The sequence below is a fragment of the Egretta garzetta genome, unplaced genomic scaffold (genome assembly GCF_000687185.1).
Source record: "Egretta garzetta isolate BGI_Z169 unplaced genomic scaffold, ASM68718v1 scaffold154, whole genome shotgun sequence".
Lineage (NCBI taxonomy): Eukaryota > Metazoa > Chordata > Aves > Pelecaniformes > Ardeidae > Egretta > Egretta garzetta.
Window position 1 is genome coordinate 2,781,872 of NW_009259600.1, and position 15,771 is coordinate 2,797,642.

The 15,771-nt window shown below is 41.4% G+C and overlaps 1 protein-coding gene across 1 annotated transcript; it reads right to left on the minus strand.

Annotated features, from left to right (window-relative positions):
- Positions 1 to 7,774: 7,774 nt before the first annotated feature.
- CUNH8orf37 (chromosome unknown C8orf37 homolog) lies at positions 7,775 to 14,658 on the minus strand. The gene is made up of 6 exons (XM_009638351.2): positions 14,642 to 14,658; positions 14,368 to 14,467; positions 11,898 to 11,968; positions 11,315 to 11,380; positions 10,625 to 10,720; positions 7,775 to 8,706 (listed from the first exon to the last, which is right to left on the minus strand). Exons 1-6 carry the CDS (start codon positions 14,656 to 14,658, stop codon positions 8,547 to 8,549), a joined length of 510 nt encoding a protein of 169 aa, XP_009636646.2. The 3' UTR covers positions 7,775 to 8,546.
- Positions 14,659 to 15,771: the final 1,113 nt, after the last annotated feature.

Genomic DNA, 15,771 nt, shown 5'->3' on the forward strand with positions numbered 1-15,771 from the left:
ATTCAGCTAGCAGAACAGATGGACCCCGATACCGCCTTGGCTTAACTTGTTTTGGCAATTCAAATCCAGAATGTTCTCTTTGCAACGAACCCAGGACAGATATACTTTATTGCTGTTCAGGACACGGGTAGACTCTTTTATACCGCTCTCCTTTTTCATAGTTTAATTGTTTCCAGCCTTCCTTACTGGAATTGAACTAAATATATATATCTAGCACGGAAAAAAAAAGTGAAAAGAGGTGTTTCAGACATATGTGGGAAGATGCAACTAAAAGCCTGCTTTGAAGTGTTTCCAGGTCTCAATCTTGAATAAAGTTTTGAGAAAATCTGAAAAAATTCTGCAGTATACTTTGGGGAAGATGGGAGAAATAAGAGTGATCATTCACGGGCAAGTCAACGCTGAGGATGCTACAATTTCATGTTAACTCTTCATTTCAGCTGCTGAGGAGTATGTATTGATTGAACAGTGCCTTGCTGTGCTGTAGGCTCAGAGCAGATGGATTTGCCAAGATATGCACAGAAACCAAAAGGAAACGGGGCATCATATGTTAATGAGCAACTGGCTACACTGCAAAGGATGTTTTGAAGCTGCTTATCTTCCACTTGTAAACAAGACGCGTCACTGATGCACGTAAAAAACAATGCTGTGACAGCTTTTATGTCTAAAGTGTTGGAACCAGCGCTGTGCCAGCTCTGATGTAAAATCTATAATCTAAAAATTAAACCAGATATTGCAGTGCGTATTAGGATTCAGGAAAGCCTTATATTTCTTTAGGGCCAATAAGACTACTAATAACTCTTCCTATGACAAAGTTTTTGTTTTTAAAAGACATGCACCCTCCTACCTCAGCACGCAGATCAATCTCTTCCTGCAAGTCATGGTAACTGAGACTGAGTGAGACCGTAATCCACCATGGTAAGCATTATTTTGGATAACTGGCCCCAGGATGTAATCTTTTCCTAAACCCATCTGCATATGCACAAGACTGTACCCTGATGACATCGATGTGACCACTCTTCCCAGGAAGATCGCAGTCTGCTGCAGCGATTTGTACACTTTTTCTTACAAAAGACATGCACCCTCCTACCTCAGCACGCAGATCAATCTCTTCCTGCAAGTCATGGTAACTGAGACTGAGTGAGACCGTAATCCACCATGGTAAGCATTATTTTGGATAACTGGCCCCAGGATGTAATCTTTTCCTAAACCCATCTGCATGCACAAGACTGTACCCTGATGACATCGATGTGACCACTCTTCCCAGGAAGATCGCAGTCTGCTGCAGCGATTTGTACACTTTTTCTTACCGGCATCCTGAGCAGCCCGCTCTGCCTAGATAAGGAGTTTGATGCTAAATTCAACCTTCCTGTCTCTGGTAGCTGCTTCCCCCTTCCTGTGGATGCTGTTTACATCGGGGTGGCCGGGACACCGGCTTCCGAGCACAATCAGATTGCTGACTATTCCAAAGCTGCTTCACAGTAGCTGAAAGATGCATGCTCGCTCTATTTGACTACTATCACATATATCGCGTTGTCTTAGAGTAAGGCCATATTGCTTGCCTTTAAATAGAGATTGAAAAATTCTATGGCTGCTTTATAAATATCCTACCACTGTTCAAGAGCTACCTAAAATTTGTTTCCCCTCTGTAGGCAACCTCATTTTTAAGTAGATGTATTTAAGGTACTTGGAGAATATGATGCATTTGTTCGACCAGTATGAAAATGTCTTCCTCCTCGCTGCCTCCCAGTTTGTTAGTATAAGCTCTGAGGCTGTAAGGGTTTCAGTTTCACTAAACTCTCACAAAAAACTTCAAGATCATTTGCTTATATTTGAATAACAGTTATAAACCACTGGCTAAGAGGGTTTTGGCAGCCCTGAATATCTTAGCTCTTATATCTAAATATAATATCTGACTATAATATCTAACTATAATATCTGACTATCTGAGCTCTTGTATCTAAAACCTATCACCAGGAAACAGGTTTCAAAATATATCAGGAAGCCCTTCTCACACATTTTAGAGGAAAAACTCCCAAACCCAAACGAAGCACACTCAGCTCCCACGTTCCACAGCATCCTTGCGTGGAAGCAAGCAGGTACCCCGGTACCCTCTGAGGACCCAAGTCCCTCCCTGCACTTTGCTTCCCTGTGCAGCTCAGGTTCCTGGGATGGAAGCGACTGAAGGGCCATGGATGCGGGGGGCTGGCTTTGCCCCCGTCTTCTGGGCCAGCCCCCGGAACTGCAATCCTAAAAGACTCCTAGCAAGGACACCTCCCATGCAAATTTTTGTCCTTGCTTTTGGCAATTTTTGTGGGGATTTGAACTTCCCCCTGTAGCACGCTAATTTTGCTTCTTTCACTTAGGTGTGTCTTCTTTAGTTTAGAAGCAAACAAAACCCAATGGCTTCTTTCTTGCTTGAAAAAATGTTTTCACAAAACTTTTCTATATGCAACCTCTCAGTGTGCTACTCAGCCTCGCCTGTTCCTATTTCCTCTGCTAAAACTTTTTGTTCAACTATTTCTCCCGTTAGAGAGAAGGAAGGAAGTAAAAAAACAAGGGGTTACAGAGATCACTCACCTATGGTGCAATGAGGCTAAATTTAGCTGCTACTCCCTATTTTATCAGTAAAACAAGCAGACTCTAGCTTCATGGTTTAGATATCTTTGTGCTTCTAGTTAAAAGGATGTCATCACTTCTACAGAAATAGACACAACTTCACCGGTTATCGGAGAGCATGTTTACTCCCATCCCCCATAAATCTGCTTTCGTACATTCACACTTACCGGATTCCCAAGGAACCAGGAGAGTGTTCAAACCGAAAGAACCGCTCGGCGCGCGTGTCTGTGCGCGCGCATGTGCACGTGGTCACGGGAGGCAGGGGGTTTGCAAAGGTGCAGCTGACACAACCTTTTAAAACTCACTCTTCCCCAAAACCGTAGCCAGGGCTCACGGCAGATGAACTGCAGGCTGCAGGTCTTTGGACAACTCTCGCTGTCGTTACTCAGGCTGCGCTGCAGCACCTTCAGTCTTCTGGGCGGCTTTCTGACAAAGAAACCATTTTTTGGTATTTCTAAATTGTGGCCTTTTACCATTTTCTTTTTGAAATCCGCCATCTTTTCACATCTTGAGTGATGTACTATATAAATTTTGTATTGGACATTATAAGATCCTAAAGTACACAACCTCTACTTGCCAAAACTGCTTAACTTAATCAGGGGAACTTAATTTGGGCAGGGTGACAGGAAAACCCTGAAGGCAATTTAGTTCTTCCACTGATGTTGTTAGAGGATAAACTTACATACACTTGTGTATATACATACACACACACTTTTTTTATGCTTCTTTAGGTGACAGCTAGAAAAGTTAATCTGCTTCAGCATTGGTCAAGGACCACTTGAGGACCACTCGGATGAAGTCATACAAAAATCAAATGGAGTTGCCTCAGATCTGGCTACGCCACTTACAATTACAGCATTAGAAAACAAATGCAGGGAGCCTCGGTCAGTTGAATGTAAACATCCATTATTCCAGAAAAAAAGAAGTATGAGCTTGTATTAGTGAAGCAGAAGCCCGAACGGTAACACTCTGTGGTGTTGCTCTGCCCTCTGCAGACTAGACCGTATAATCACATTTCACCCCAAATTACATACTTTTAAAGCACATTTAACACAACAGAATAAAAAGTCGCCCCTGTGAATTAAACATACACGGGCACTACCTTTTAACGGTGCACCATGTCACTGCAAGTCCTATGTAAGGTAAGTCAGGGGTACTCCTGAGGCAGTGGGCATTTTCTCCGTCTTCTCACCGAGTCCGCGCTTCCCGTGAAGTCCGGGAAGTAATTACTGCCCGAATAGCACCAACACCTGGAGTCCAAATTCGGAATGGAGTGTAGGAAATACTTATGTCTGTGACTGTACTGTAGGCCATGCAGCATTTCTTCATGATGGAGAAACAAAATTTGTTTCAACTCCCATACGCAGGGCTACTTCTTCCCGTCACAAATGCTGTGATTCCTTGATTCATCTCCCTCCTTTAAGTACAAAGCTCGTGAGAACCTGCCCTGACTGATACACAAAGGTACCAGTATCCCACTCCACAAGAAGTTTAGCTCTGTGCCACCTTCCACAGCGGCTGGCTCCACCTTTTATTCTAAGTAAAGATCTAAGAAATGTGGTAAACGCATCCACCTTTATGAGCTCTCTATAATTTAATGTGTTATCTGGTAAAGAATGTTAAAGTTCATTTACTTCTCAGGTATTTGCTACAACCCCACTGACGTGAGAAAACATCCAACTGTGTCTTATGAGCTGGGCAACACTTTTGTATTAAGGGCATCTCATAACCCTTCTGACAGAGAAAACACGGTCCTACATTGTTTTCGTAAGGCTTCCCTTGGATAGGAACAACACAGTAGAATTTACACAACACACAGCTCAGATTTCTTCCAACTTTTCATTTTATTGAGGTGTCAACATTTGAAAAATACTTCCCTTGAAGCCCACGTGCCAGGTCCCAGGCAGTATACGTGGCCCTCACAAACGAGCAGCACCTGACTCGCCTTTACTCCACGCCCTCCCAGGTTGGCTGTCTGCGGGTACCGGGTGTCGCACAACCAACAAAACTGGTCAGGTCTTGTGCAGAAAGAGCCTGGCAGGAAGGAAAATTTGCCTACGCAAGCTCCCAACAGAGTCCCTTCCCTATTGCGTGACTACCGCATGTGCTGGTTACATGACCCAAAGGCTCACATGTCAGGAAACAAGAGAATTGAACAGTCTTTCAACAACAGCTTCCAGTGCCTCACATTTGCAGAATACCTTCAGCACAAAATGGGAATGGGTGTTTGGAAAAACAAAATCTTTGTTCAATTTTATACAGTGCAGAGCTTGCAATATGTAATGCTATTATGCTCTGTTAAGTTAAATTTTATGGCAGGGCAAGATCCTTAATAATTACTCTTCCGAGCTATATTCAGCATCTGGATTGGATGCCCTCCACAGTTTGCAGGTAAAACAAGCAAGATATGGTTAGAACAGCACATTAAAATTTGACAGAGAGAAGCTCTCAAAATGTGCTATGTACATCGGAATCGGATTCCTGTCCCAAAACACTGCAGGAACACAGACTCAGAAAAGTCAGTATGACATTAAACCACTGACTACATTTCCAAGTGAATGCTTTTTGCATGGATTCTCATTTTGCCATCCTTCATTGCTTTTGTTTTGTTGAGGGATCTGCTACAGATTAATTCTGTGGGCTAGAAACTTTCCAAGCTTATCACCCAAGCAAAATGGAAGTCTCAAGTTTTCACCTTGCCCATTTTGCAAACAGAAATGGTATTATTTCTTCCAAAGCAAAAAACTGGAGGAAAACAATGGTCACATTTATACTTAGCAAAACCGTTCTCTGGTACTTCCGTTTGACAATGGCTGAATGGCATTCTTAACCAAAATTCTTTACATAATCCCTGCTATCTCAGATAACAGACACGGAAATATCACTTAGGGTCCGGTCTTGAAAACCTTGTGCAATCTTACAATACCTTCATCAAATGAACATTCAAGCTCTAATTCTACCTTTCTTTACATTCTTTTCATCTGAAGACTTTGGAGTGGTTTGCAACATGTAACTGAAGAAAGCAAAGGAAGGGAAATCAAATCCTTAATACCACTCCTCTTTCCAACAAAATAATTATATTTAATGACATATTAACTATTCTCAGATCTAGAAATATGCTAAATTCTGCAATGAAAACCAATACAACAAGCGCTATTTCTGCACATGTTTAAAATTCACTTGGACAAAGAGCTGTCATATCCCACCATTCTGACCAAGGCCAGAAACAAGTAACTACACTTGAATAAACACGATGATTTCACGGGAATGCGCAGGTTTCCACTTACATTTACCAATTAAGATTATCTTCTAACATTTTCAGTGCTTGGAGTGCAGCCTTAATGGTGTTAGTGATACAACTGCTTGACAACAATCTCTATCCTGAAAGAGAACTCTTTCTGCAGCTCTCTAGGCTAATGAGGCTGAGGAATGAGGTGACCTAGGAGAAATGCTGACTAATGTTGCCAGTAGATATTGGTGCTAATCCTTTTTACTTCTACACGCCTAGTCCTTTTGTCTCAGTTCCTTCCTAGCCTCCACTTTTCAAGTGCTGCAGGCTGTCTTCTTGTCATAAAAATCACTAGAACGGATGTCTTGAACTTTTTTTTCCACATGATTTGCTCCCCATGCTTGGTAGTGCAAACTGTTCCAGAGGGTGTGACTATTTCTGTTGGTTTGTTTAAAAGAGGGTACAGGAGACATGCTCCTTTTCCAAGTCACGTAAGTCTTGGTCTCAGGAACTGAGACGGGTCTTAGGATTTTCCCCGTTTCCTGCTCACAAGTTGCAAGCCTAACTTGTTCCCTACATTATGGCACAAGTTCCAGTGCAAATCCAGGCCAAAAGAGCATCCTGTGGGACTCCTTGGTCATCAGTTTCAAATGGCCTCAGAACAGGCAAGCCAAGGCAACTCATCACTTTTTGAACTGCATTCTTCTTCTTCAAGAAGAATGGAAAGTAGGTTTCTTCTTCTCTAGAGCCTGTTAATAAATGATATACTACTGCTGGGTTCTTCTCTTACCATTAGCACTGGGGCTATTCCATTCCCAGTTCTCTGGGAATGGAAATCGCTCAGGCCCACCTGAAGAAAACCCAGGAACACTTCTACTGCTTACAGTCCACATGGGGGCTATCTCTTCCCAAAGGACAGAAAGGCGAGAAAACCTCTTCCAGTAGCTGACTGAGCATTAATCAACTGGTCTCTGGGTCCCTCTGTTTCCTGAACCGGCACTTTTAGACTCTAGCAGTTGAAACTTCAGCCTGAATCACTAATTGCATTGAAAACAATACATGACCCTAAATATGCCTATACCATTAATGCCAAGCAGTACCTCTCCCAAAGCCAACTCACCTCTGATCCTCCTAGCAAGGCGGTGTGTGGCACTGGCACACGCGCTCTATGGTGCTGAAGCATGGTGTATGTAAGCACTTGCCAGGCCTCCCAGGCACACTGCTGGTCCCCTGCAGGTTCTAAAAAAACACTCACAGAGGGGGAAGGTGAGCAGGACGCAGAGTACATTATGCCTCTGGTCACTACCAGGATCTGCTCTTTCAGAGGGGTACAGCCAAAGCGATGGATTCGAGAGATGACCTCTATAAGAAAGACTGCACAATTGTTTTGGAATAACTGAGAAAAAGAACAGATTGACAATGCACAGATTAGGTCCATGAGCAAAACTTCACAAAAAAATAAATGGCTCCGTGTAGCTAGAATTGCACATAGTAAGTAATTTTGAATTTATCTGTACAGCATCACATACTGCACAGCAAAAACATTGACAGACTTCCCATTTTGAGACACTTTTCAATGTAGTAATTGCCAGGACTGGTAATCCTTTCCTTCCTCTCTGCCCACCCAAACCCCAAATCTATCTCCTGTGTTATTTATACATAATGAAAAGAAAGAGCTCATAAACTATAGTGACATTAACTGTAATCAAGACAATTCACCAAGCAACACGATACTGGAAGTAGTTTTACGATGTTACTGGGGGAAGGCAGTGTGTTGAAACAGGACAGTTACACTTTCTGAATATGTAGTATTTTGAAGTGAAGCTGAAGTGAAAGCTAACGGAAAGTGAAAAAAATGCAAATTTGAACATCAGTGGGGATATATATTTTTTCACTCTTAAAAGCCTGAGCCTTTTTTCCCCTGAAAATATTGTTACAAGAGTCATATATTCTTCAGAATCTCTTTAAAATTACACAATATTTAATAATTACACAATAACTTGATCACCTCTTGCAGTGAAGGCTGAAGGGAAGTCCAAGAAATTCACTGTGGTAAAAGTCTTTAGTCAGCAGAAAGTGCTTTGAAGAAAGCAGTAGGAACTGGAAGGAAATTTCCAGCACCTGCAGTTTTTGGCTACTGGTGGGTAAAAGAAAGTAAAGTTTTGGGGTGTGCTGAAACCTTGGAGGTGAGAGCTGATCTCGCAGTAATTTTTTAAGAGATCTACAACCACTTGCTCATTAACAGCTATGAGCAAAGCAGAACAGCAGTATTAATTTCCGTGCAGGAATTCATACGCTTGTGTATCATGGCTGCATCCCAACCCACCATTTTGAGTCCAAGATTTAGCAGACATGGGAAATAAGGCTCTCTGCTAGATATGAGGAACAGTTTCAAGGTGCTTTGCCCCATGCCTAAATCTGTCAATTTTCTCTTCCTTTCTTTAACAGTACTGAGTATGAGCTTTAACCTCATTTAGCTTCCAGAAAGCCTCCAAACTGATTGTTTCTTCTAATAATTCAACTCCCCATATTGGTTGCAAGACAGTTAAACTGAAAAAAGTTTTCAGGTTGAAGTCTGGGTGTTATAATCTATTTCTAGATTAAGTATTCAGGTTTCCATCTGTTCTCAGAAATCCGTGTGGGAAACAACTTGAGTTTATGACCTGTTTCCACACAAGTAGGTATCACACAGAAGAGGACTTCATTCTGCATGTTTACCACAAACCCACCGAAGCTGCTGGTCTGTTTGGAGGTCGGTTAGTCCATCAATGGATCTCCAGCTGCACTGACAAGCATATGCTCGTGCTCCTTTCTTCTTTATCATCTTCGCTCTTAGTTTACTGAGCTCAGGCATGTTATTCCTGCCAATCAAGTAAATTCAGTTTAGGACCATGCATTTTTTTTTAAAGAAAAAAGATTCAGGAGCCCATTTCAATTCAGAAAAGCTCTTAAGAACATTCCTGAGTACCACTGTTATGAACTAATTTAGGGATATGTTTACATTCTGTTTTGAACACAGTCCTTTCCTGAGAGCAGTCTTGGTGCGTAGTTGCTGTATTCTCAGATCAACTGGAGATTGATGTTTGTGTAAGCAATGTTCTTTGTTGGGTTTAGAGACCCTATGTCAGCCTCCAGAGAAACAGTTGGGAAGAAAACCAGGTAGAGTTACTTCTTGTGTCAAGAAATTATCCCAAAATGTATTTATCTTACCAAACTTACTGTAAAAATCCCTATGCAGAACGGGTACAACTAGACAGTTAAACTTTTCATCAGGAACTGTTACTCAGGATGGTGTTAAAGTGACTGAAATGAAATGGCCATCAGAGACAAGAATGTACATCAAAGCACAAATAATTCCTGCGCAAGCATCAACCGCAACAAATGAAAAATCAGCACGGCTATTACAAAACCAAGTTGTTTCAAAAAATAAGTGAAAATTAGCATTTTAACTACCCCTGTTCTCATGAGCTCGTTTTGGCCATCAATACTGGCCACCAAATTGCTCAAAAACAACATTAACAAGGCCAGCTAAATAAAGAAAACCCAAGACAAAAAAATCAAAGGAAGGATTTTTAGAAAAAAAGGTCAGACACCTATGTTTAATCTTCAAGTTTGCTTTTTAAAATTCAGGTTGGTCAAAATAAATAGCTAAATATCTTGCTAAAGATTACAGATTTTAATCAATGTTACAAATATCTGATACTAATGCCTTTCATATCTTTTTAAAAATGTAATTAATTTCAAGATCTCAGATGCAGAATAATTTAGACCTTGAGTAAATAAAAGAATCATATTTAACTTCTCTAGCTACCAAACTCATCTCAGGAAACTAGTGCTACACTGTGTTTTTAAAGCTGCTTTAAATTATGGGAAAATAAGATTTTAATTCAATGAGAAATACAAATTTCTTATCTGGAAGGAAAATACAAGAAAAACCTAACCTGTAATACAAGAAAAAAAATGGAATAGGAGATGATGTATCTATCCATGACTGTTCTGCTCCAGTGGTCACACCTCCTGGTGGCCAAGCACATACTCTGAACACATCCACTACCTCCATTAGTTAACAGGCACATACGGAGGCTTTACTAAAATAAGAGGAATTCAAATTCAATGTCTGTATTAGGAGCATGCCTACTACACCACCCTTCACTAAGTCTTGGAATTAGATAGTTTTAGAGAAACTGGAAATAAGAACTCCCTAAGTCTTCAATAAAATTGAAATAATTTAAGTAAAAGACATCACAATGTAACAAGAAAACAAAAATCCTGCCCCTCCACTTAATCAAACCTTGCTTCAAAAAGAAGTCTGTTAAGAAATCAAACTATTTCATTTTCGCCGAACATGACAGCATAATACTTGATACTGGAAAAAAGAAAATCTGACTTGAAACATTCACAGTCTGTGTGACTGAAGGTATGGTGAGAAGTAGATGCTGAACTGTCTGCATTTCTTTTGTAGGCATCCTGCAATGGCCAGAGGCCAACCCATCACACAGGTTTTCTGATTATTTCAGCAGGAAAGTTGCCTTTTGATCCATGAAACTTTAATTCTTTTTAAAAGCAGAGAGGGAGAGTGATGGGGGAAGAAATGGAAAGGCATGAAAACAGACTATGGGAGATGTTGCATCCCTCCCTCTGCAGACTTTCCCACCTGATCACCGAATGGCTTGCGCACGTGCTCCTTTTTTGGTAACACAGGACTTTTCATCTTTCCCTTCCTCTCGAGCCCCAAAGCACAGTAACACAATACTAATACCAAACCCACTTCAGACATACCTGAAAAAAAGATAATCACAGGACTGATCCCAGATGTAGTCATTGAAAAGTGACACATGGAAGTCACAAGCAGTACAACGTAGTTGATCACATGTTCTGGTCAAAAAAGAACAGAAAGCTCCAGGGACTTGTTACAATCAGAAAAGCTACACAGATCATAACTGTTTTAAAGTACAGCACTCAGAAATACTAGAAGCAGGGTTACCCTGTAATCTTAATTTTTTCACATCTCTGGAACATTCATTATGGTATGTGTTTTAACTATATGATCATGTATTATTTTTACAGGTTCCTAACCTCACTGAACACATAAAATAAACTGATACTCTCTTGATATATTCTCTTTGGTCTTCCTCACCAGTATGGCACCTGATGAGCATCCAAATATGCATCAAGTGCATAATTACTTACTACAAAAAGTCCCACATGGAAATGCGATAATGTTCTATAGGATGTTGGGGATAAATCTTTAAAGTACCTCTCCTACTACGTTCAGCTGCAGTTGCAAAACACTCTGGCTCTTTTCAGTTCAGGCTCTGGGATGATTTAAACCAGCCCACTGATTTAAGTCACATGTTCAGATGAATATAGGGCTGCCCCGTCCAGTTCAAATGCAGAACCCACAGAAACACAGTTGTAAATTAAAATAATGATAAAGCAAGTAGAACTTTTTTTTTTCACGTTTCCTACCTTTTTGAAACATTTGTTCCTATGCCATATGGCGAAGAGCTTCCACCTAGGTACACTGGACAGCATCTATATGGTTTTCATTAAAAAATATTAAATTATAGCAGAACATTTTTGAGAAAGTAGTGCAATGCTTCTCCTAGTTTAACAGCATGGCATTTCTAAAATAATATTCATTAATTTGGGGCAAAGCATCCAAATGCTTACAAACTATAGAATTTTAAAACTTCCATTACCAAGGTGTCAAAATAAAAACTCTACAACAACCACTCTCTATACCATATATGCACGGGACTATATATTGCGGCATTTGATGAAGTTGTATGTCCATAAGGCAAAGGAAGCTGTTGTTCAATAACTTAAATGATTAATAAATTTATAATAAATAATTTTCATGACATGAAAGCATATTAGTAATTCTTCAAAATTACCTTTATCTTTGTTTTTCTTTAAAAAGAATGCTTCCCTAAATACTCAGTTTCTTTCTTAGTTAATGTCAACACAGATTAAACAGTAGCAATGTTATTAGGCTGACAACAAGCTATAATCAAGCTATGTTCAACTAGTCAAAACATTTGTCACTTGCCTTTTCCTATGAGCCTGTACAACAGCACTGTTGCTCTCAGGTGTGAGACTTGCAGAGTCAGACTTCAATTTCTATTTAAAAAGCAATCGAAGAATAAAAGGCAGCATTACAGCAAGGTAACAATATTCTGGTTTCCTTAGTAAGCAGGAGAGAGAAAATCTCATGGATGGAAGAAGGGGACTAAAAACTTGGGAATTTTGTTGCCCAGGTTTCTGTGAGGTTCCTTGAAACAAAAGCTGCTAAAGTAACAGATAAATGAGGAATGAGGCTTCTCTTCCCATACTGAATTCCCAGCTCTGCCTGAAGAAATTCACCACCACATGATCACTTTGACTTTACAATCAAGACTTAGTATTTCATGGCCCCTGTTTAATAATTTTGCTTTTAAAAACAGTTTTAATTTAGGACCTTCTCCCTCAATGTTTTTGAGCTTTTGCTTTACTGAAAACACATCAAGGACTTCTATTATTCAAAAAGATAAAGCATCTTTGAAAAGTTTCTTACTTGCTGCACATAAAACAGTTTATTTGAATTCTAGAATACTAGAATTCTAGATCCTAAATGGAAAGTCCTAGGGATACAAAATGATAAAATTATACAAATTTACTGACATAATCTGACTTTCTTACTCAGACATATGTATTGTGGTATACAAGCGTTTTTTGTTGGTTCAGATTTAGCCCTTCTGTAAGAAATCAAAGACAAACAAAGCAAACCCAACATCACTCATGAAAATAAGACAATCTGCACAGGGGGTTATGAAGTATAAATAACACAATTTTCTACTGATGATACCTAAATGAATATCTATTTTCAGTGTCTTCTATCACTCTGACTGCCCTGACAATATAAATTTGCAGCTTCACTTCCATCTCCTGCTGTCAAACAGAAGTCATTTGCAGATGATACAGAATGGGGAGCAGTGGCTGGTATGCCAGATGACTGCGCTGCCATTCAGAGAGACCTCAACAGGCTGCAAAAATGGGATGAGAGGAACCTCTTGAAGTTCAACTAAGGGTAAATGCAAACTCCCACCCCTGGGGAGGAATAATCCTCCTGTACCAGAACACATGGAGGGCTGACCAGCTGGAAAGGAGCTTTGCAGAGAAAGCCATGGGAAATTTGGTTGATGACAAGTTGACCATGAGCCAGCAGTGTGCCCTTGTAGTTCAGAAGCTAAACAGCACCCTGGGCTACATTCGGAGGGACATTGCCAGCAGGGTGAAGGAGGTGATCCTTCCTCTCTACTCAGCACTAGTGTGACAGAAATCAGAATCGCTTTGGTTGGAAGGGACCTTTTGACATCATCTAGGCCACCCCCCCTGCTCAAAGCAGTGTCAGCTTCAGCAGCTTGCCCAGGACTGTGTCCAGTTGGGTTTTGAAAACCTCCACAACCTCTGGGCAGCTTGTCCCAGTGTTTCACCACCCTCGCAGTAAAAAAGTGTTTTCTTGTGTACACATGGAATTTCATGTGTTTCTCCCATTGCCTCTTGTCCTGTCACTGGGCACTACAGAGGAGAGTCTGGCCCCTTCTTTATTCCACCTATCAGGTATTTACACACATTGATAAGATCCCCCTGGAGCCTTCTCTCCTCCAGGCTGAACAGTCCCAGCGCGCTCAGCCTCTCCCCATATGAAAGATACTCCAGTCTTTTCATCACCTCCATGGTCCTTTGCTGGAGGCTCTCCAGTAGCTGCATCTCTCTCTTGTACTGGGGAGCCCAGAACTGGACACAGTACACCAGATATGGCCTCATAGCCCAGCACAAAAGAGACATGGACATAACGGTGATTAAGGACTTAAGAGCATCTGACATACAGGTAGAGGCTGAGAGTTGGAACTGTTTAGCTTGGAGAAGGCAAGAGTCAGGAGAATCTTATGAATGTATAAAAATACGTGATGGGGAAGAACAAAGACAACGTAGCCAGACTCTTCTCACTGGGGCCCACTTACAGGAGGGGAGGCAATGGGCACAAATCGAAATACAAGAAATTCCAGCTAAACATATGAAAAAACTTCTTTACTTCTTGTGAGGGTGGTCAAACACTGGAACAGGTTACTTAGAGAGGCTGTAGAGTCTCCATCCTTGGAGATATTCAAAAGCCGTCTGGACACGGTCCTGGGCAACCAGATCTAGGTAGCCCTGCTTGAGCAGGTGGTTGGACCAGATGACATGCAGAGGTCCCTTCCAACCTCAACCATTCTGTGATTCTGTGACACTTGACACTATGCCCTGTCTTGAACTAGCATTTCCTTTAATTGCCCATTACTGCTTGGGTAAGACCACCTCTTTATATCTCTCCTGTTCTTCACTAGAGGGTGTTGCATTTTCCTTTCTGCTTTACTTTTCAAGTTTATCCTACAGCTTGTTTTAGTTCATTTTTTGCTTTAAAACAGTTTTAGTTTATGGTGCTTTTCCTTCCATTGCTAAACCTCATCCATTCTGCATTTCTCAAGACTCCTACTCACCAGAGGTGTTTTGGCAAAGCTGCTGTCATTACAGATTTCATCAATAATGTCGTCCATATCTTCTTCACTGCTGCCAGCACTCATTAGCAGTTTCGTTGATCTGAAAACCAAACAAATCAGCCTTCATTTTGTAGCATGACCAGAGCAGTTCTAAGTAAATTTAAACATAAAATTAGTTACAGTCTTTTTCCTCTAATATTTCTGTTGTATCTAAGGTAGGCCATCCAAATTGTGACTGGACAGACGTAAACTGCAGGATGATACCTTTCAGTACCTGTTGAACTGTCCCATTATAGGTCTCATTTTTGCTTGCTTCTTTTGTTTCCAACCACTTCCAACCCTGAATAAAACTACAATAATATAACCCATGATTCATTTACGGAGCAACAAATTGGATGGCCCTGATTTTTCACATTAATCTTCAGCAGTAGGAATATAAAAAGTCAGAGGGAGTTCTCTCCTCATGCTATACAGCTGCAGGGGTTCTGAAGGAATTATCAATGACCTGGACGGGGGGATTGAGCCTACCCTCAGCAAGTTTGCAGATGACACCAAATTGGGCGAGAGCGTTGATCTGCTTGAGGGGAGGAAGGCTCTACAGAGGGACCTGGATAGGCTGGATTGATGGGCTGTGGCCAATTGTATGAGGTTCAACGAGGCCAAGTGCCGCGTCCTGCACTTGGGCCACAACAACTCCATGCAAAGCTACAGGCTTTGGGGAGAGCGGCTGGGTATAGCGCTGGGAGGGATGTGCCCAGGTGGCCAATAGCATCCTGGCTTGTATCAGGAATAGTGTGGCCAGCAGGACCAGAGAAATCATCCTTTCCCTGTACTTGGAACAGTGAGGCTGCACCTCGAATACTGTGTTCAGCTTTGGGCACCTCACTACAAGGATATTGAGGTTCTGGAGCGTGTCCAGAGAAGGGCAACAAAGCTGGTGAGGGGTCTGGATCACAAGTTTTATGAGGAGCGGCTGAGGGAACTGGGGTTGTTTAGCCTGGAGAAGAGGACGCTGAGGGAGACCTTATTGTTCTCTACAGCTATCTGAAAGGAGTTGTAGCAAGGTGGGTGTTGGTCTCTTTTCCCAGGTAACAGGTGATAGGACAAGAGAAAATGGCCTCAAGTTGCACCAGGGGAGGTTTAGACAAGATATTAGGAAAAAATTCTTCACTGAAAGGGTTATCAGGCACTGGAAGGGGCTGCCCAGGGAAGTGGTCAAGTCCCCATCCCTGCAAGTATTTAAAAGACGGGTAGACGAGGTGCTTAGGGACATGGTTTAGTGGTGGACGGGTACAGTTGGATTTTATGATCTTAAAGGCCTTTTCCAACCAAATGATTCTATGATTCTATGAATTCTTGCCAACTTGCATGCATATAGAGAGATCACCTGCACTTTGTTTTCAC